At 40.9% G+C, this 23,235-nt stretch overlaps 1 protein-coding gene across 7 annotated transcripts in view; it reads left to right on the top strand.

The window, feature by feature from the left end:
• Positions 1–23,235, top strand: part of Zfand4 (zinc finger AN1-type containing 4) — a 66,182-nt gene that overhangs the window by 31,949 nt on the left and 10,998 nt on the right. For 6 of the 7 annotated variants that reach the window (XM_029478826.2, XM_021165739.3, XM_029478824.2 and 3 more), the window contains 3 exons: positions 8,229–8,373; positions 16,958–18,130; positions 18,709–18,763. In XM_029478826.2, the coding sequence (XP_029334686.1) occupies positions 8,317–8,373; positions 16,958–18,130; positions 18,709–18,763 (1,285 nt within the window). In that variant the 5' untranslated portion in view covers positions 8,229–8,316. Of the gene's footprint in view, positions 1–8,228; positions 8,374–16,957; positions 18,131–18,686; positions 18,764–23,235 lie in introns of all 7 variants that reach the window. The other variant, XM_021165737.3, reaches the window with a different exon arrangement.

Below are 23,235 nucleotides of genomic sequence, written 5' to 3'. Positions count from 1 at the left end.
AATAGTTTTATGCTCTAAAATGTATTCAATAAAATATTCCTCTTCGTATATACATTCCACAGGAGAGTGTGGTTTTTGTGACCATAAAATTATATTAGAACAGCTTAGACTATTTCTTAAGGGATAAAGTTATAAAAAACCATAGTGCAGAGAGAAATATTTAGAGTTAAAATTTTTCATGGTACTCAAGATTAGATCATGCAAAATCATCCCTTCTGGCTTCACAAGGTAAACTGACAGAAATCTTCATGTTCCTTCATTTTCAGGGTTTCGACATAGAGGCAAACAAAAGTTGTCACATATATTAATTTTGTCACACATTGTCATGCATGATTCTGTAACAGAGTAACAGGAGAACTTAGCTTTGGGACTAGACAGTTGACTGTTTGGATCTAAGGCCCAATACCTACTGTCTTTTTGGTCTTCAGCCATATGACTTATTCTCTTATTTTTTAAAACTAGTTTAATTTTTTTTTTTTTTAACTAGAGAAGGGTCACTGTGTAGCCCTGGCTGTTTTAGTACTCTTTTGTAGACCAGGCTGGCCTTGAACTCAGAAATCCTTCTGCCTCAGCTTCTTAACCCACTGCTGCCAATCTGGGAATCCTTGGGGACTGACCCCAAGTTGGAATTAGAACTTTGGCTAGGCACTGAGAGACAGCTCACTGGCCCCTCCTGTGAGCCAGCCTGCCCACCACTGAGTCCCAGTGAAGCCGACCCAAGTCCTCCTTCGACACATTCAGTGCCAGTGTCTGCACGCGTCAGCCTTTCCACTGCTCCTCCACTCCCTGCTCCCCTCCCCACCCCATTCACCTAACGAGCCACTCTAATACACCCTGCAGATCCGAGGCTGCCTGGAATCTGAGCTGGAGTTTGAATCAAAACTTCGTTTTAAGTAGGACCTTCCGAGCCAGCTCATCTGCCCTAACCCTCACAGTGTCAGCCACCCCACCCACTGCGCAGATCTGAGACAGTTTGAAATCCAAATGTGGAATCTGAACTGGAAATTCAGGAAGGAACTCCTAGAGCCTCAATTCCTAGCCTCCAGTCTACTGTTCTGGATCCCAGCCCAGAAGTAGAGTTAGAGCCAACCCCACTCAGTCCTGTCCCTCCCCACTGCTCCTGGTGGAGCATGTGGGATCTCATCTGGAATCCCAGAGGAGCCCCAAGGTGAAAACACAGTGTCTTAGTTAGGGCTTCTATTGCTGTAATCAGACACCATGACTGAAAGAAACTTGGGGAGGAGAGGGTTGATTTTAGCCTACAACTCTCCAGTCACACTCTATCACTCAGGGAAGTTGGAGCAGGAACTCAAGGTACAAACTTGGAGGCAAGAACTGAAGCAGAAGCCCTGGAGGAAAACTGCTTACTGGCTTGTTCCTTATGGCTTTTTCAATGTGCCTTCTTATAGTACCCAGGACCAACTACCCAGTGGTGGCACAGCTTACAGTGAGCTGGGCCCTCCCACATAAATCGTTAATCAAGAAAATTCCTCACAGCCTTGCCCACAGGCCAATCTGGTGGGGACATTTTCTCAGTTGAGGTTCCCTCTTTACAGGTAACTCTAGCCTGCCTCAAGTTGACAAAAATACCATCATTCAGCGGGCCCACAACCTGAGCAATTGGGGTAATAACAAAGGTGAGACCAGATATCCATGCAGACACCACAAACCTGCCCAATAATAACTCAGACTTTAATGGTCCCCCCACCAAAACCCCCACAAACTAAGAGGATAAAACAGGACCCCTCTTTCTTTTTTTTTTTTTTTGTTTTTAGTTTTTGTTTTTGTTTTTGTTTTTTTTTGGCTTTTTTGCTTTTTAGAGACAGGGTTTCTCTGTATAGCCCTGGCTGTCCTGGAACTCACTTTGTAGACCAGGCTGGCCTCGAACTCAGAAATCCGCCTGCCTCTGCCTCCCGAGTGCTGGGATCAAAGGCGTGCGCCTGGCAGGACCCCTCTTTCTGTTTCCTGCAAGAAATACACCTCACGTCGAGGACAGGTAGCATTTTAGGGTAGAAGGATGGAAAAAGGTATCTCAAGAAGGAGCAGCTATTGTACTAGTTGATAAAGTAGACTTGAGACCAACACTGGTTAGAGAAGACAGAGGACACTGCATACTCTTCTAATACAGATCCGTCAAGAGGATAGGATAGTTATAAACATTTATGTACCAAACACAGTAGCATCTAATTTAATAAAAGAAACACCTTTAGGTATAAAACCACACATTTACCCCAATACAGTCACAGTAGGTGGCTCCAATAGCCAACCATCACCAGTAGACAGGTCATCCAGACAAAACCAGATAAACTGCAGTTAAATATCATAAACCAAATGGATCTAGAAAAAATTACACTCAGACGCTAAAGAATGAGCTTTCTTCTTAGCAGCAATGTAGTGTTCTCCAAAATTGCTCACATATTAGGACATAATGCAAGGAAATTGGGAAAACTAAAGTAACATCTTGTATCTGTCTGACCACTATGGACATCAACAATAGAAACAGGAGAATGTACACAAACCCACAGAAGCTGAACAGCATACTGAATACAAATTGGGATATGGGAGAAATCAAGAAGGAAATGTAAAACTTCCTAAAACTAAATGAAAATGAAAATACCACATATCAAAATCTATGGGACACCATGAAGGCTACCCTAACAGTCACATTCCTAGTACTAAGCGCCTGGTTTTGTTGCTGAGAGATAGCTAGAGAGATAGCTCAGAGGTTAAGAATACTTAACTCTTGCAGAGGAGCCGGGTTCAATTCTCTGATGACTTCATTTTCAGGGGACCCAACACCCAACAGCAGGCACCCATGTGGTGCGCATGCATATGTGCAGACAAAACACTCATAAATTATTTCTTTTAAATTGAAGTGATCTCATTAACAACTTTTATACTTGAAATCTTTAGAAAACAGGAAGAATCAATACCCTCAAAAATTAGATGGGAAGAAATTCTCAAACTTGTGCTGAGATCAGTAACATTTTTTAAAATAAAAAATAATAAAAGCCGGGCGTGGTGGCGCACGCCTTTTAGTCCCAGCACTCGGGAGGCAGAGGCAGGCGGATTTCTGAGTTCGAGGCCAGCCTGGTCTACAAAGTGAGTTCCAGGACAGCCAGGGCTATACAGAGAAACCCTGTCTCGAAAAACAAAACAAAACAACAACAACAACAAAAGACAACTGAAGGAGATGATACAGATAGGAAAAGAAGTCAGAGTATCCTTGTTTACAGAAGATATAATTTCATAAGTAAAAGACCCCAAAGAATCACCAGAAAATGTCTACAGATGATACTTTCAGTAATATAGCAAGACACAGAACACACAAAGATCAATAGCTGTTCTATGTACAAGTGACAAAGACACTTAGAATGAAACCAGCTTTCACATCATGCATGCAACACATCATGTAATAAGTAAGGAAATGAAAGATGTGTTTAATGAAAACTTTAAGACATTGAAGAAAGAAATTGAAAACACTGGAAAGACAGAAAGATCTCACATGCTTATTGATTGGTAGTATTAATAGTGTGAAAATGGCCATTCTACTGAAAGCAGTCTCGAGATTCATTGTAATGCCCTTCAAAATCTCAACACAAGCCAGGCGTGGTGGCGCACGCCTTTAATCCCAAGCACTTGGGAGGCAGAGGCAGGCGATTTCTGAGTTCGAGGCCAGCCTGGTCTACAAAGTGAGTTCCAGGACAGCTCGGGCTATACAGAGAAACCCTGTCTCGAAAAACCAAACCAAACCAAACAAACAAACAAACAAAAAAAAAAAACAAAAGCAAAACAGAATAGGTGACTCTCTTAAAAAAAAAAATCTCAACACAATTCTTCACAAAAATTGAAAAAATAAATTTCACATAATATTAAATAGGCAAAACCCACTACTCAGCTATTAAAAATGATGAAATCATGAAATTCTTAGGCAAATGGATAGAACTAGAAAATATCCTGAGTGAGGTAACCCAGTCGCAAAAGAACACACGTTATGCACTCACTGATAAGTGGATACTAGCCCCAAACCTCCAAATAACCAGGATACAACTCATAGACCACATGAAGCTCAATAAAAAGGAAAACCAAAGTGTGGGTGCTTCGGTCCTTCTTAGAAGGAGAACAAAATACAGGAGCATATATGGAGATAAAGTATAGAGCAGAGACTGAAGGAAAGGCCATTCAGAGAACAACAATATCAATCAACCAGACCCCCAGAACTCCCAGGGACTAAGCCATCAACAAAGGAGTACACATGGCTCCAGCTGCCTATGTAGCAGAGGATGCCCTTGTCAGACATCAATGGGAGGAAAAGTCCTTGGTCCTATGAAGGCTCGATAGATGCCCCAGTGTAGGGGAATCGAGGGCAAAGACGTGAGAGTGGGTGGGTGGGCACACCCTCATAGAAGCAGGGGGAGTGAGGATGTGATAGGGTGTTTCCGGGAAGAAGGGAAACTGGGAAAGGGGATAACATTTGAAATGTAAATAAAGAAAATGTCTAGTAAAAAAAAAAAAAGACAATAAAATTTAATACACATCTCAAAAAAAAAAAATAGACAAAAACCCCATGATAGCTAAGACAATCCTGACCAATCCTGATTTTAACTAAGTTGTACTACAGAGCTACAGTAATAAAACCAGAATGGTATTGGCAGGGGCAAGGGGCGGGGAGGGAGGAGCAAATTGGGACTGGAGAGATTGCTCAGTGGTTAGGAGGACTGCTTGCTCTTCCAAGGGATCTGGATTCGATTCCCAGCACCATATGGTAGCTTACAGTCATCTGTTCCAGGCGATCCAGCATTTTCTTCAGGCCTCCAAGGGCACTGCATGCATGTGGCCCATAGACGGACATTCAGCTAGAACACCCATATTCATACAAAATATTTTTAATTAAAAAAGAGGCATTGATCAATAGAATAGAATTTAAGACCTCCAGACATCCAAGGACAGTTGATATTTTCCATTGGAGCCAAAAATACACATTGGTGAGAAGAGCATCTTCAGCAAGTAGTGCTGGTCATTCTGCATAGTTGTAGGTCAGAGAGTGAAACTGCGTCTTTCTCTCCAGCCTGTACAAAACTGGGTTTCAAATGGACCCAGGACCTAAATATAACACCTGATATCCTGAACCTGATAGAAGAAAAAGGGAACAAGGTTGAACATAAAGACCCAGGAAAGGGCTTTGTGAACCAGACCCTGACAGCACAAACGTTAAGAAGAAATGTGAATAAGTGGAACCTCATAAATAAAAACTTCTGTACAGCAGAGGACACCGTGTTTGAAGGGGCAGTCCCCAGGAGGGGAAAATTGTGTACCAATTATACATCTGAAAGTTGTAGGATAGAAAAACAACAACCGTAAATGTTTAGAAAACCACTTTTAAATGGGATATGGATCTAAAGAGAGTTCTCAAAAGATGAAGCAGAGATGGTTGAGAACCACTTTGAAGTGTTCACTACCCTTAGTCATCAGGGCATCATAAACCTACATTGAGCTTTCATCTCCTCCCAGTTGGAATGGTCAGGATTAACAAAACAACAGCAGAAGCAGGGAAAAGGCAACACATCTTCACATCTTATAGGCATGCAAATTAGTGCAGTCACGGTGAAGTAAGTCAGTGTGGAGGTTAATCAAAAGCTGAACATCCTTACCACAAGATCCAGCTGCACAGCTCTCGAGCAGATACATCTTACTACGGGGAAACTTGTTCATCTATACTCACTGATTTTTTTGTGTAGTAGCTCGCAATCGGAAACCGTCTAGATGTCCACCAATAGATAAATGGACAGTGACAATGTGATACACTTATAGAATGTAATATTATTCATCTGTAACAAAAATAGAGTCATGAAATTTTCAGATGAAACTGGAAACATTCTGAGCCAGGTAACCTGGACCCAGAAGGACAGACACGGTGTGTGTGGTCTCCTCAGACGTGGACAGACACTGTGTGTGTGGTCTCCTCAGACGTGGACAGACACTGTGTGTGTGGTCTCCCTCAGACGTGGACAGACACTGTGTGTGTGGTCTCCTCAGACGTGGACAGACACTGTGTGTGTGGTCTCCTCAGACGTGGACAGACACTGTGTGTGTGTTCTCCTCAGACGTGGACAGACACTGTGTGTGTGTTCTCCTCAGACGTGGACAGACACTGTGTGTGTGGTCTCCTCAGACGTGGACAGACACTGTGTGTGTGGTCTCCTCAGACGTGGACAGACACTGTATGTGTGGTCTCCTCAGACGTGGACAGACACTGTGTGTGTGGTCTCCTCAGACGTGGACAGACAGACACTGTGTGTGTGGTCTCCTCAGACGTGGACAGACACTGTGTGTGTGGTCTCCTCAGACGTGGACAGACAGACACTGTGTGTGTGGTCTCCCTCAGACGTGGACAGACACTGTGTGTGTGGTCTCCTCACACGTGGACAGACACTGTGTGTGTGGTCTCCTCAGACGTGGACAGACACTGTGTGTGTGGTCTCCTCAGACGTGGACAGACACTGTATGTGTGGTCTCCTCAGACGTGGACAGACACTGTGTGTGTGGTCTCCTCAGACGTGGACAGACAGACACTGTGTGGGTGGTCTCCTCAGACGTGGACAGACACTGTGTGTGTGGTCTCCTCAGACGTGGACAGACACTGTGTGTGTGGTCTCCTCAGACGTGAGTGTTAGCTTTTAAGCTTTAGATGTGTGCATTTCATTTAGAAGATCCACCCCTAGCCAAGGAGTTATTCACAACAAATAGCTTCTGGGAGAGAGAAAATCAATTTCCTTCAATGAAGTAGCATAGATTAACCACACTCCCGGGTAGGCTAACACAAACATATTAATAACCACACTCCGGGGTAGGCTAACAAACTGGACTCCATGGCTTTTGTTTGTCTTTTGAGAGCGGGAGAACATGAAGTTGGATGTATAGGGAAGCTAGTGATGATCTGGGAGGAGGTGGGAGGACAGTAATGAGAAGAATAAAAATACATTGAAATATAAAGAGTAAATAGAAATATTATTTTTAAACATTAGTTTTTTTGTTTTTGATTTTTTTTTTTAAGACAGCATCTCACTGTAAAGCCTTGGCTAGCTTCCAGCTTACTATAGTGACGAGCCTGGCCTCAAACTTAGAGACCCACCTGCTTCAACCTTCTGAGTGCGGGGGATTGCGTCACCACATTGGGCTTTAACTGTTTACATTTCGTTCATTAGTGCTGGGGGTGAGGATTGCACCACTGCACACTTTGCAGATAAGACACCTTTCTCTTTCCATCCAGTGAGTGCTTGGATTGTCCTCAGGGGATCTGGATTAGCGGCAAGCTCCTTTCCCCCTGAACCATTTTGTTGGCCCATCATTTCTTTCTTGCAGTTTTGCATTAATAAAAGGGGATATAATATCTACCTTGTATGTTTTTGTAAAGAAACAATCTGTGAGGAGTGCCTGATAAGAGCGAGAGCCAGCAGTGCTGTCAGGGAGCTGCCTGCCGTGACCTTGGAGCAGCTCAGCAGTGTCAAGTAGTGATGCAGCGCTTTCCTAATAGTTTTCTCCTAAGAAATGTGTGTGTGTGTGTGTGTGTGTGTTAGTGTAAGTTTATGTGTGCCCTTGCGTGCAGAGACCACAAGTAGACATCAGGTTTGTTCGTCAGGAGCTGTCCACCCTCTGTTTTGAGATAGTCTTGGCTTAAAACTCTATGGGCAGGATAGACCTGCAGACCAGTGAGCCTCAGGTATGTGCCTGTCCCTGCCTTCCCCGTGCTAAGATTGCAAACAAGCCACGTTGTTACCTTTGGTTTTGGGAACTGAACTTGAGTACTTGTGTTTGCAAGGCAAGCAGTTTACCCAGTGAACGGTGTCCCTAACCTCCAAAATGTGGTTTGAACGTGCTGGATACGGAACTCAATACAGAGCATGCTTGCCTAACACACACAAGAGCCCTAAATTCAATCCTTAGAATTATATAAAACTTGGTGTGGGTGGCATGCCCAGCAATCAGAAAGTGGAGGCAGGAGGATCAGAAGAGAGAGCAAGGCTATCCTCAGCTAGGTACTACATTTGAGGCCAGTTTGGACAAAGAAATGCTTTCAAATTTATTTTTTTCATTTACAGTGACAAAATAAAGTTAGTGTTTCACACCTGGTAGGATCTATAGTTGCTACTGTACATAGGACTTTTACTGTACATAGGATACTTGGCAGGTAGCACGCATGTTCTAAGCACTTATCGTTTCCCTTGCAGTGGTTCTGTGTATAATTTGTATACAGATGAGGATGAGGAAGCTGAGCCTTCTCCTTCTGGGCAACAGATCATTGAAAACTCTATAACTATGAATAAGATGAAGCTGCTGAAGGCTAAGATGGAGAACATGAATCTCAGCAAAAAGGTGAAGCTGTTGGCTCTTGGCCAAGCTTTTCTCTCCCTTACACTGGCAGGGCTCACAGCACTGAGGGCTGCTGGTAACTGTGGAAAACGATAAAATATTACTCATTTCACGTTTCTGGCCTCAACTTATTTATTAAGATGTGACAAATGAATATTAAGATTTTTAGTCTCGGAACACACATTTAGCATAATTCATCCTTAAGATGTCATAGCTATAGTTTGGAAAGGGTACTAAAAGATAGCTTAATCTTTTAATAATTATTTTAAAATGTGATTTCAAGATCTGCGGACACTGAGAAAGGCACATCACAGCCTAAGCTGGTCCAGAACTTAGTGGATAGCCCAGACCTGCCATGAACTCCCAGCAATCCTCCTGCCTTAGTCTCCCGAATGTTTGGATTCTAGGTATGTGCCCACCGTGCCTAGAGGATATTTACTGGGTTAGCGTTAATAGAAACTGCCAGTTTTCTAAAGTCATCCCAAAGTGAAAGCATTGGGTAAGACTTCAGTCTTCCATATTCTTGACAGTTGTTTTTGTTTCTAAGTAAGTCTGTCTCTCTTCATTTCTGCTCTCTCCCCCACCCCACACAATTGCACTATCCCTTTCTCTTCACTCTGTTAGTGCCTCCCCATATAAAATACATAAAGTCTTAAAGTAATGCTTGGAGCTGGGCCAGATGGATCAGCAAGTTAGGGCCCTTGCCACATAAACCTTCAACCTTAGGGCCAATCCCTAGTAAGGTAGGAGGAGAGATGTGACTTCCTCTGACTTCCCCGTGCATGCCATGGCAAATCACCCCTAAAAATAATAGTAGTAACGTTTAGGCTCTGCTTGATGAATTTTTATAGATAAATGCACTTATTTAGACATAACTCAAAGTAGTTCCTGTTTCTTCTGTTTGTTTGAGGTAGGCTCTCAATGTGTTTGCCTAGCTGTCCTGGAATTTACTATATAGAGCAGGCTGGCTTCAAACTCACAGAGATCCTTCTGCCTCTGCCTTCTGAGTTCTGGGATTAAAGGCATGCATGGCCACACCTCATTCCCCTGCCTCTTTCTGTAAAAAATTCTTTCATAATCTTTCCTAAAATAAAGAATATATATATTATATATATATAAAATTTCCACAACTAAGTTTTGTGTGCTATGAAACTTTATATAAATAGAAACATAGACAATATAGCCTTTTATAAAATTCTGGAAAATTTGTAAAAATTCTTTTAAATTTATTTTAAATATTATTTATACTACATTGTGAATCTTTTTTTGTTTCTCTTTTCTATGATAAGCATTCAGGTGTCTGAGTTATGGATTTTTTTTTTTAAAAGATTTATTTTATGTATGTGAGTTCACTATAAATGTCTTCAGACACGAGTTATGGCTTTTATTAACAGAGCCACTTGGAGTATGCTTATACATTTTTTTTTTTTTTTTTTTTTTTTGGTTTTTCGAGACAGGGTTTCTCTGTATAGCCCTGGCTGTCCTGGAGCTCACTTTGTAGACCAGGCTGGCCTCGAACTCAGAAATCCACCTGCCTCTGCCTCCCGAGTGCTGGGATTAAAGGCGTGCGCCACCACGCCCGGCGTGGATACACACTTTTATTTTTTGGATTGTATACTTAGTAGAAACCTTAGAGTCATAGGAAAGATAACCTGTTCTATGCTGTATAGCCAGGTACTTGGTGAGTGTCACAGCATCCTTGGTGCGGTTTAGGGTGAAGATCATGTGTTTTAGGGCCTGCCTAAATAAGTTCTATGCCAGTTTAGGCTACATAGTGAGACCCTGTCTCAAAACAGACAAACAGAAGTTACAGTGACGGTTTGCATAGGTTTAGAGGCAGGTGAGACTCTGTCACTAGCAGGAGAGCTCCGGTTTGTGCCTTGCCCTTGCCTACACTTACAGTCACCACTGTTTTCATCTTAACCATTCTTAGGATCCTGTATTGGCTTTTATTTAATTTTTCTTATAACAAACAATGTTTACTTAAAAAGTGTTGATTCTAAATTTGGTTAAAATTCTGTTTTTTGTGCATTGCCACATATTTTGCTCATTTTAAAATTAGGTTACCATGCTTTTGTTTATTGGTTTGTATGCATTTAAAATGTGTAATGATGTACTCCCTGGCCTCGGGAGGTGAAGGCAGCATCATCTGAGTTCAGAGTCAGCCTCAGTGTAGCATGCTTGCATGTAGTCTGGGTGACATGAGGCCTGTCTCAAAGCAGCCAGGATATATATATATGTGATATAAGATCTCTGTCAGATGGATGGCTTGCAGTTTCTAATACTCCATGCCTTACTCTTTCACCCTGTTTTTGATGCATATTGTTAATTTTAGTGTATTATAATTTGGCAGGTTTGCCTTTATGATTAGTATTTAATAATTTTTACAGCACACTTTCCTGTCACAGGATTGTGAAGGTAATGCTTTTATGGTTTTCTCCAAAACTCTGAGATGATTATTTCTTTCTAGTTTAAATCTATAACTCATCTGATTTTTTGAAATAAGATCTTATTTTTTAATTATATGATGAACAATTGACCAAAAAAGTTATGTTATAATTTTTATTTATGTAGTAATAGAACTGTGACATATATGAAGCAAAACCTACAAGAAATAGATGCATGCTTATCTTCAAAGACTTCCACTCTTATCAGAACAGGTAGAGCAGAGAACTGGAGAGGTTTCTGAGAGACCGAGGATATTATCAACTCACGTGGTACAGCTGGCATTGCACGGGGCTTCACTCAAAACAATGTGCCTTACTTTTAAAGGGAGACGTTAGAACAGTTATCAAAAAATAAAGAAAAACAAAAATAAAATACAGTACTTTATACAAAAAATAAATTCTGATAAATTTCAGAAAGATTCAAATAATCAAAAATGCTCTGGTTTACAAAGAATAAAACTGGGAATCAATAATATATATCTGGAAAAAGAGTAAATTTCTAAAAACACCCTTGTGAGTAACTCATAGGTCAGAGAAGAAAGGTTGAAATAGGTTACACATTGGATCAGACAGTTCTGGTCATTCGGGCTAGGAGACTTTTTAGGAATATGAGATAATTTTGCATTGTTGACATGACCCACTCTTGGTTGTGAGTTTTCTGTTTGTTTCTAAATATTTTCCTTAGGAGTTTTATTCATCAAAGGGAAGTAATTTTCAATTTTCTTTTCTGTCGTACAGCAAGATTGAATGAATTTCACAGAGAGGATACTATCACTTAGTATTTTAACTTATTTTTATTTTAAATAATGGTAAAATATATAATATTTACTATCCATCTTATTTAGTTATTTATTTAGTTGACAGAGTCTCCCATAACCTAGGCAAACCCACTATGTAGTTAAGGCTGGTTTTGAACTCATAAATCTCTTTATGTCCTGTATGTCAGTACTGCAGGGATGTGCAACCATGCGAGCTTTTAACTGTCTTCAAATGTAACCCTGTTAGTGTGTTAAGAATGTTTTCATCTTTGTTCAATTAGTCTTCAGATCTTTTCTTAAATTTCTCTCTCTCTCTCTCTCTTTTTTTTTTTTTTTTTGGTATTCTTTAAAACCAACTTCCTAGTCCCCTCCCTTCAACCTCTGACAAGTGCCATTCCATGTCCCATTTCTATGAATAGAGTATTTGTGGCTAGATTATTTAATTAGTATGACATCTCTAAGGCTTACCCATGGTACAGCACATGTCAGAATATCCTTTCTTTTTAGACTGCATGTATGTACCATGTTTTGTTCATTCATTCACTTATTAGTGGACTTGTAGATGCCACGGGTACAAATACCCATTTGGGACTTTGGCTTCACACACACACACACACACACACACACACACACACTTATAATTTATTCTTAGACAATTTGGCACATGTACACGATGCCTAGTAATCCTCCCTTCTCTCCCTACCATTCCTGTCCAATCTCCCTCATACCCACAAATCTCTCCTGTGTCTGTTTTGTGTTGTAACCCCTGAGTTTAATTGGGGCTGTCTATGACCCATGAGTTTGGACTTGTCCATTGGAGCCTGGTGGGCTCAGCAGTGGGTACACAAGTGACAGTCATAGTAGATAGTTTAAGGAGTAGAAGCACATTGTTTTGTAAATTATCCCTCAGTTTTAATTCATCTGAGTTACACTATGGTTTCGATATAGTTTATACTGCTTTGAAATAAATGTCACACAAAGTTGTATTCTTTATACAGTAGAAACATTATGGCAATTGGTAATATTGTCAATTTATCAGTTTAGAATTTCCTTGTTAGCCCCAAAGTGGTTGAGTAGATTTAGGTAAGTTTTGGTGGCTGGTTTGTTTGTTTGTTTGTTTGTTTGTTTGTTTAGCTTTTCAGTGTGTTTAATTTTTAGTTTTATTGCATGGAAATCAGACAATATCATTTACAGTTCTGATGTTTAGAATTTAATTAGTAGAGATCTGATATTTTCCATGTGTGTCCAATATATATTCAAAAGACAGTTTATTCTATTAACTTCAGAGTAAAAGTTTGACAGGTATCTATAAGATCTATTCTATTGATTGATTGCTTAGAGATGAGATAATTCCTTTTTTTGTTGTTTTATCAGTTTGGTTTCTTCTGGAATGAGAACCATGATCCATGAAAATCATGACAGGTTTGTTCATCTTACGGAGCACTTGCTACGTGATCTGACAAGTATCTGTAGCAGTAATGTTGTGCTGATCACAAAGGTCAGGGAATGATGCTTGCTGTCCTGGACTACTGTTGGCTGGCTCTTTGTTTGTTTAGTTTTATTGGTTGTTGGTTTTTTTTTTTTTTTGGTTTTTCGAGACAGGGTTTCTCTGTTTAGCCCTGGCTGTCCTGGAACTCACTTTGTAGACCAGGCTGGCCTTGAACTCAGAAATCCGCCTGCCTCTGCCTCCCGAGTGCTGGGATTAAAGGCGTGCGCCACCATGCCCGGCTTTTATTGGTTGTTTTTTTGTTTTGTTTTTTGAGACATGGTTGCTCTGTGTAGCCCTGGTTGTCTTGGGTTCTGTAGACCAGGCTGGCCTCGAACTCATGGAGATCCTCCTTAAAGGGGTGCAGCAGCAGCACCACTCAGCTTCTGGACTGCTCTTTAATGTTTGCTTTTCAGATGTCAGCCCCATCTCACCCCTTTGCCTCCTGCATGCTGGCTAAGTGACAGTTACAAAAGTTAGTTGACTTTCTCTTTTCTCCATTCTGTCTCCATTGTTTAGATGAACAGCAGTTCTATTTTTAAAGGAAATGGAACATAAATAATTTTTCTATTCATATCCCTACTGATGTTTTAGTGTTGATGCCATGGCTGCTAAGAGTCTTTTTACTAAACTTTCCCCATATCTTTTGGTTAGATGCATATCTTAGTAAATTCCAAGGAAAGGAAAGAAAGGTTAGATTTCTAAGTACTGAATTTTTACAACTCTAAAACTTAAGGAAAAAAAAAAAAGACAAGTGATAATTTAAGAGCATGCTGAGGGATCGTTTCTGCAGTTTGTCAAGTGATGGTTTATTCAGATAGGAGACATTTAGGCTTTAACGCTGATCTTCAGCTGCCTTCCTTTTTATGCTGCAGTTAGAAAGGCATCTCACCAACACTTCTCACCCCACTTCCCTTTATAAATTACTTCATTTTAAAAATGTTATGTCTTTCCATGTCTTAGTCGGTGTTCCTTCACTGTGATGAGACACCACGACCATGGAGACTCTTTCTTTTCTTTTTTTTTTTTTTTTAATGGTTTTTCGAGACAGGGTTTCTCTGTATAGCCCTGGCTGTCCTGGAACTCACTTTGTAGACCAGGCTGGCCTCGAACTCAGAAATCCTCCTGCCTCTGCCTCCCGAGTGCTGGGATTAAAGGCGTGCGCCACCACGCCCGGCAGACGATAGAGACTCTTATAAAGGAAAGCATTTAACTGGGGCTTGCTTATAGTTTTCTGGGGTTTAGTCCATTGTCATCATGGAAGGGAACATGGTGCCACAAAGGCAGACATGGTGCTCGAGAAGTTGAGATTCTACATGTGGATCAGTAGGCAGCAAGAAGAGGGAGTAACACTGGATCTGGCTTGAGCTTTTAAAACCCCCAGTGGACTCCAACAAGGTCACACCTAGGGCAAGAATGCCACATCTCCTAATAGTGCCACCCTCTAAGCATTCAAATCTGTGAACCTATGGGAGCTATTCTTACTCAAATCAGCACACCCCTTATATTCAATTTTACTTTTCAGTTGGGTTCTTCTATGTACCTGGATTGGCTTTAACTTCTCCATCTTTGTGTCTTACCTTACTGAGTGCTGAGACTCCATGTGTGTGTTACCAGGTTCTGTCAATTTAAAGATATTTAATTTAGATTGGAGTACTGTGGTAGTTTTTTGCTATATTGTGTTAAGGGAGAATTTGTATGTGCTAAAATGTTCTGATTCTCACTTTCTGTTTTATTCTAATATGGATATGTTACCTCCTTTTCTATTTTTCTTACAATGTTATTTGGGTAAGCATTAAGAGTTATGGGCTAATACACAAAGTAAGGATGTTATGTAGGGAGGTAACGTATTTCAAGGGGGCTCTTTTTGTGTTTGTGTTTGTTTGTTTGTTTGTTTGTTTTTCTGAGACAGGGTTTCTCTTTGTAGCCCTGGCTGTCCTGCAACTCATTTTGTAGACCAGGCTGGCCTCGAACTCAGAAATTCGCCTGCCTCTGCCTCCCGAGTGCTGGGATTAAAGGCGTGCGCCACCACGCCCGGCTTTGTGTTTGGTTTTAATCACTGGCACGCCCATTGCAGGGAAGAAAGAGTTGGTGGGTTTTCTAATTCTGTCACATGCATTGTTTTTCTTTAGGGTCCTACCTTTCCTTTTCGTGTTTCTTTACTTACCTTCAGTAAAAAGCTCTTACATGGATTCTTTTTCATCTAATTTACCCCCTCTCTGCACAGTATAGCCTCCTTAACATTCTGTTAGCATGGATCCCAGACAACTTCAGGTTATTTCCTTTTGCCTTCAGCTAGCTCATTCTCATATCCCAGATATTACACCTGTTTTAGTATTTACACAGGTGGGAATTTTACTTTTGTTCTGTCAGCCCTAGGATGCCCTACCTCTTTGTTTTGCAGCTCTACATCCTTGCTTGTTACTGTAGATAGAAGCTTTACATCTGAGCCTTCAAAGTTTGTGTTCAACCTTACAGTAACTCCAAGTTTGTAGTCTTTATCTCCCTGTTGTTGACAATTGGAGTCATGGGTAATTTCATTTTCTTGTATTATTGATCTCTTGGGATGTCTGTGGGTTTATTTGGGAGGGTATGTTGTTATTTAGATTTTGGCAACTGTTGTTGATTTCTAAGGCCTAGAAAACAATCATTTAAAAAAATATATTTTCTTTTGTAAATACATAGTTGTAGGTTGGCAAGACAGTGACTTCAGAGTAAAAGTGCAGCTTGCTCACCTTCCAAGGGGCTTCCTTCCATCCTGTGCAGCTGCTGCAGCTCACCTTTTCTCTACAGGACGTACTGAGTTTTCTGTGTGTATTTCTTATAGGCCAGGCTGCTGGAGTGTCACCAGACTTCCATCCTGTGTCTGCTGACCATCCCCATGCTTGAGAGCTAAGGCTCCTCTCTTAAGCTTTCAACTTCACTCTTCCCGTGATAAGTTAAGTGTAGATGCTGTGTCAGGAGAGGACACGTCCAGTCCAGTGACTTTAGGTGCATCTGTAGAGTTTGCAGTTGTGCTGTGACTAAGACACTACATCTACGTCATAGAGGCTGCTCCCAATGTCATCACAAGACAGGCCCGAGCTCTCTGTCAGGGAGCTGTGATAACACATGTGAGATCTCATCTCAGGGACTCCATTAGTGACTCTGCATGAGAGATTATTTTCCATTTTAGAAAAAGGATCATTCCTTGTTCTATATGTACCCCCTGCCAGGTGTGGATCTGTACATTTCGGACTCAGAGGAAAAGGAGATGCTCAGTAGAAACCATTTCAGCTGTGGAAGTAGCTGAGGCATAACTGACGGGAACCCTTGGTGGGGGGAACCCTTCCTGAAACACAAGTCCACAGAAGCCATTGAAGGGACAAGACAGCCTTCTGAGTCACACGTTAGTGTGCTTAACTTTTTTTCTGAGTTCCACACATCCACACAGTCAGCTTACAAGGAAGAATGCCATGTCACATAAGCAACATCTTCTTAAGACAAGCCTTGGAAAGAATTAATTGTGAGGAAAATAAAACAAAATTATTTTTCTTTAACATCTTCAGAAAATTATGCTCAATAACAAATCCTTCTCAGTCATAATCTTAAGATTTTTAATATTTTAAAGCATTTCATTGTTGTTGGTTTGTATTGAAAAGACTCATCTTGTGGCCTTGGCTGGCATGGAATGGACTCTGTAAACCAGGCAGGCTGGCCTCAAACTCATGACATACATCTTGCTTCTGCCTCCCAAGTGCTAGCATTACAGGTGTGACACCACACCCAGCTTTTTTGAGCACTGTAAATTGAGGTAACAGAATGGCAATATGGTAAGTAACATTTTCTCCACTGATTATTGCTGATGGATGGAAATAACTATGTTGAGGAATTACATGTGCACTCTTTCCTTGTAGCCTAAGAAAGTTGTCAAGGTAAAACCTCGCCCACCTCTAGCTCCTCGGCCGACCAGCAGTTCTACAGCAGCAGCCCGGCACAGATTGCTAAGAGTCCTCCCTCATATTGGGCAGTCTTGTTTACCTTCTGGGAATGCATATCTCCCTGAAACATCCAGGAATGCAGGCCCAAGTCCTGCAGCTCAGGCCCCTGCCGATAGACCAGTGTCATCTCTCAGGAATGAGCTGCTGAAGGATGATGACAATTGGGAGATTAACATGTTATCTCACTCCACGAGTAGTATCAGACTGCTTCCTCAGTTGACCCATATAGAACTGGAAAGTGACAAAGAGCTCGCAGATTCTGTTCTTCACCTTGGATCATCCCTGTCTAGGCGGACCAAGCACCTTTCAGGAAACTTGTTATCTAATAATGAGGATGATGTTGTCTTGTTTCCACGGTCAGAAGAATGTGTAGCTGATGAGTTGCTCCTGCCAGAAGTAGGTGCTTTTGCTCCATTTGCAGAAGGAAACGGTGCCGAGCAGAGCAGTGGTGTAGAAGGGTTAGGGAAGGTAACTCCAGAGTTCCCACTCTCTAAAGGTGATGGAGGACTGAGGGCAGCAGAGCAGCCTCTGAGCCACGTGGCAAGAGTGCTGAGCAGTGATCCAGGAGACAATGCAGTTCTTAACCACCGAGAGCCAAGCTCTCACAAGAACAGACTCCTGTCACCTCTTCTCTGTGCTGCACCAGTGTCACTACATAATCCTCTGGTGAAGCCACAGAGACAGTCAAAATGCTTTGAGTCAGGCAACCCCTCAGCGTCTACTTCACAAAACACCCTGCGGGAATTGGACATTCGAACCATAGCAGATTCTTCTTTCTCTAGGACTGCTCGCTTCCGTGGTGTTAAAGTCGATTCGCCTGGAAAAAGATCTGATGTTATTTCTAAAGTGGAAGCCCGAGATATTACAGAAATGGCTAATAAAGCTTCCAAAGAGCCTGTTGGTTGTGTAAACAATAATGGCTTTTTGGCTTCACTGGCACGGAGTGCAAGCAGAGACAGTTTGCAGAGCACCCATGGGGCATGCAGGCTTCGGTCCTCTGGAATTGGTTTGTCTACAAACTTCCAGCATTTTCAGGATGAAAACATTAGGAAAAGTTCTCCCCAGTCAGAACCTACAGATTTTTTTCTAGTAAGTATTATCTTTTCAGTTTGTTCTTCTAGTTGGTTGTATACAGCATGACTATCTCAAAGTTAAAAGTTTTATTTATATAAATAAACATGCTTGAAATTGAATTGCTTTCCCATAAATTTTACTAAAATACTTGTCTAATTTGTAGGAAATCTATTTGATGCTTGTTTTTTTTTTTTTTTCCTTTTTGAGACAGGTTTTTCATGTAGCTCAGGCTGACCTGGGACTTGGAGGATGACCCTGAACTCTTGGTCCTGCTTCCAGCTCCTGAGTGCTGGAATTACAGCCATCACTGCCGTGTTCACTAGTGCTCTGTAGTTTTCAGTTTGATATTGTTTCATTAAGTCTTTTTCCAGTATCCAGACTCTTACCTAAGCCACCAACTTTTATTCTTTTATGGATAAGTAGTAAGCACAAGAAGTGAGATTAGGTTTCAAGAGACTCTAAACAGAAATAGAGCACATGCTATATACTGGGTGCCCACTTGCATTTTAGTAACAGAATACTAAAGTATTTGATGCTTGGTGACCTAATCTGCATTGACTCACCTCAGCAGGTGTTCTGTGTTTTAATTGTAGTCTGCCCGCGGTATTGGAATGAATGGAAGTAATGCAGCAGCAGGGAAGAGAATAGGTAAGCCACTTCACTGCGTTCTCAAGGGGACAGAGAGAGTTCTCTATAGTATGAACAGGGTAGACACCCCCAAATGATTCATTCCAGAAATCAGTATGTGATCTGGCTGCAAGAGGAATAAACAATCTCAAGTTGGTATTTCATGTCTCTGTGAAGAGACAGCATAATAGAAGAATTAACCCCTTCACTGGAGGCTGGCCATTGTAAAGCTGTAGTGGGCTGCTGGGTGGGCCCTGAGGAGTGTTCCATATTTGGTCCGATATCAAGGGGGAGTGGTAAGAAGCTCTTTTTGATGAACTTATTATTTCTGAACAAAGGCAAGGATAATCTCTAAGCCCAGCCCTTTCTATACACAGTAGCAAAAGTGGCTCTAACTCATTCTTCTTCCAGTGGTAGCACACTGAAGATGCCTTGGAAGGAAGCAAGACTTTAATATCTCCTCCTTTTGTGTTTTAATACCCAGACCTGTGGCAGTAAACTCACTAGGAGGTGCCCTCTGTAGTTCTGGAGTTGTAAAAGTCTGCCATGTTGTAGACTTAGTTTTTTCAGAGACACATAGGACTTGCTTCCCTTCTCTTTGTGAGGCCTAAGCGTATAAAGTACTGACACATCTGTTTACATTTTACCAGGGCTCTCATTGTGGTAAAGTGCGCAGAAAAAGTCTTCTTAGCTGTATTTTTGTTGTTGTTTGAGACAGGGCCCTGTGCAGCCTAGGCTGACGGTGCCCTTAAACTTCCATTGGGTTGTTTCTGCCTCTGTGCCACTGTGCCCTGCTCATCAGTCTGTGTTTTTGACCATCGTGCCTCAATCTATCAGATACTAGATTCCATGCATGTACCAACAACCCTGGATTTTAGTCCTTTTTAATGTATAGGCTCATAGCATTGCATACATTCCCATGTTAGGCAGCCACGACACATCCACTACTAGTTCTCTGTAGCTTTTCCTTTTGCCAGACTAAAGGTTTTAATTCATTGGCTATTGAACTTCTTGATGGGCAAGCTGGGTGGCATGTACCTATAGTTGTAACTCCTGGGTAGGCTGAGACTGAGTAACTGAGGCAGGAGGATTACATGCACTTAAAAAGTAGTTTGGAGCTGGGCGTGGTGGCGCACGCCTTTAATCCCAGCACTCGGGAGGCAGAGGCAGAGGCAGGCGGATTTCTGAGTTCGAGGCCAGCATGGTCTACAAAGTGAGTTCCAGGACAGCCAGGGCTATACAGAGAAACCCTGTCTCGAAAAACCAAAAAAAAAAAAAAAAAAAAAAAAGTAGTTTGGGCATTGTAGTAAGAGCTTGTCCTAAAGGTGTCAAAACAAACACAACCACAGTGCCACAAAAAATCACCATCTCTTAATTTTCTACCCATCTACAGTCTCAGGCAATTATTTTATTTCTTATCTCCACAGTTTATGACTTAAGTACCTCACATGTAATATTTGTCTTCTTGGGATGATGTGTTTTACTGATAAGATCTTCAGGGTTCATTTATGTATCACATGTGTCAGAATTCCATGGTAAAGCTCACCACACCCCATCGTTCACATAGACTAAAGATTGCTTATCCACTCACAGTCAGTGCACGCATGCGTGGAGTCTACATTTTAGCTGTCACAATACTGCTGTGACTATGCATGTAGCAAATGTACTTCAATTGTTTTGGGTATATACGACCTAAGTAAAAGTGTTTAGTTTTAAAGACTCACTCTGTTGCTTTTCTGCATCATGTTTCAGGCCCACTAACTGTGTGGTGACCGTAGCCTTCCCGCAGGCTTGTCTGCACTCTGGTTGCTAGTTTAGGCTTTTGCTGGTTTTGTACTTGTTATTGGAATGAATATGAGATGGTATATTGCTGTGTTCTTTGTTTTTCTGTAATAATGAGTGATATGTATTCCCTAATTAGTGATACCATTTGCATAATGTGCTTATTGCATACTTATCTGTCTTCTTCGGAGAAATACATATTTCTATCATCTACCTATGTTTGTTTTCTATTGACCTCCTTACTCTATGAATAGCTTTTTTTATTCTTTTGAAAATATCTTTTGAGGGTCAGCCTGCTGGCTCAGCAGGTAAAAACACTATCTGCCAAGCTTTACAATCGTAGTTCAGGCCCCAGGACCTGTGTGGTTGAAGGGGAGAATCAGGTCCTGCCAGTGTCCCCTGCCATCCGCATGTGTGCCTACCCCCCACCCCCAGAAAATTAATAGATGTAAGAAAACTGCTCTTAACAAAAGAAAACATCTTTTGAAGTACAAGTTTTTAGCTTAATTTTAATCAACTCTAGTTTGTCTATACCTCCATTGGTACTCAGCCTTTGACATCATATACAAGAAATGACTACCAAATGCAATATTAATTTTGTATCCTGCTACTTTGCTGAAAGTGTTTATCAGCTGTAGAAGTTTCCTAGTAGGGTTTTCAAGGTCTTTTCTTTTTTTCTTTTTCAAGACTGGGTTTCTCTGTGTAGCCCTGGCTGTCCTGGAACTCACTTTGTAGACCAGGCTGGCCTCGAACTCAGAAATCTGCCTGCCTCTGCCTCCCGAGTGCTGGGATTAAAGGCGTGTGCCACCACGCCTGGCTGGTCTTTTTTGTATAAAATCATATCATCTACAAATAAAAATTTATCAGTTGTCATATTGCTCTAGTTATGACTTCAAGTACTATATTGAATAGGTAGGGAGAGAGCCTTGTCTTGTTCCTGAGTTTAGTGGAAATGCTTTGAGTTTCTTTTCTTTTAGATTGATGTTGGCTGTGGGCTTCCTGTAAACTGTCTTTATTATGTTGAGGCAGGTCCCGTGTATTCTTATCCTCTCTAGGACTTTTTATCAACAAGGAATGTTGGATTTTGTCAATCGTCATTTTTTTATCCTTTTACTAGAAAACAAAACTAAGAAGTTTTTAATTTTGTTTATTGATTCCAGTCTTAATTTTCATTCAATAGTGAGTTGTTTTGTTTCCATGAGTTTGCATACTTTCTGTTTTTGTCAGATTAATGTAGGACTTTTTTTTTTCTTCAATTTTCCTGCATTGAGTCTTTTTTTATCCTAGTATGAAGTCAATTTTGGAGAAAATTCTTTGAGCTCCTGAGACAAATGTGCATTTGTTAGTGTTAGGTGTAGTACTCTGTAGATGCCTTATAGATCCATTTGATTTATGATATTAATTTCAGTTTCCTTCTTTAATCTTTGTCTAGATGATTTGTCTACTGGTGAGATTGGCATCGATGTGTGGTTAGATATAGTAGTGTTTGTTTTATGGAAGTGGGGGGTTGTGAATAAATGTTTAGAGTTATAATATCTCATAGTAAATTTTTCTTTTCAGTAGTGTATGTAGTGTTCTTTCCTGTACTTTCTGATTAATTTTGTTTTGAAATTTATTTTGCTAGATACTACATTGCTATGTGGCATTTACTTCTTGGTTTTGTTTGCTTGGAATATCTTTCTCCATTCTTTTACCTTAGGTTGGTTTCTGTCCTTGATGGTTAGCTGTGTTTCTTGGAAGCAGCATAAAGGTGGATTCTGTTTCTAGTCCAGTCTGCTAGTTTGTCTATTTTCCCTTTTAATAGTGAAGTTGAGACCAGTAACACTGAGAGTTCTTATTCAGTAGTGCTTATTAATTCCTGTTCTGTTTTTTGAGACCTCTTCTGGTTAACTGTTCTGGGATTGTTTGTTTTGATTGTTTTTGTTTTGTGTTTGTGTGTTTGTAGTTAATCTTCTTTTCAGGCCAAATTATTCCTTCCAGTACTTTTTGTAGTGATGGATTGTTGGACAGAAATTGCTCACATCTGTTTTTATCATGAAATGTTTTTCTTTCTCCTTTAGTTGTGATTGGAAGTTCTGCTGGGTGTAGTAGTCTGGGCTGGCGTGTGGTCTCTCAGAGATTGTGAAACATCTGTCCAGGCCCTTCCAGTCTGCAGTCTCCTCTGGAAAGCCAGGTGCCATTGTGACAGGCAGTCTTTGTGTGACTTGGGCTTTCCCCTTGTTATCCTTTCCTTATTCTGTAATGTAGTGTTTTGATTGTCGTCTGTCATAGGGAGTTTCTTTTCTGGCCCTGTCTATTTGGTGTTCTGTAGTTTCCTGCACCTTAATCGGCATCTCTTGTTTTAGATTTGGGAAATTTTCTTCATGACTTCATTTTCCATGCATGCCTTAGACCTAGGTAGGTCTCCGCTCTTTTCTTCTATATCTATTATTTGTAGGGTTGGCCCTTTCATAGTGTATCAGAATTCCTCCACGTTTTTATCTGGAGTTTACTGTTGTTGTTGTTTAGATTTAACATTTTCTGTGACTGATCTATCCATTTTTGGGGGGAGTATATGGTCTCATTTCCTGAGTCTTTTCTATTTTATTCCAGTTTGGATTTTCTTTAGTGATTCTAATTCTGTGTTCATATTTCACTTTTTTTTATTATTTTATTTAACTGTTTGCATTTTTTATAGTTTTCATTCTGGCATTTATTCATATTCTTTTTAA

The sequence above is a fragment of the Mus caroli genome, unplaced genomic scaffold, assembly GCF_978045245.1.
Source record: "Mus caroli unplaced genomic scaffold, Mus_caroli_1 scaffold_7, whole genome shotgun sequence".
Lineage (NCBI taxonomy): Eukaryota > Metazoa > Chordata > Mammalia > Rodentia > Muridae > Mus > Mus caroli.
Note: the sequence above shows the minus strand (reverse complement) of the source record. Positions and strands in the feature narration are given on the sequence as shown.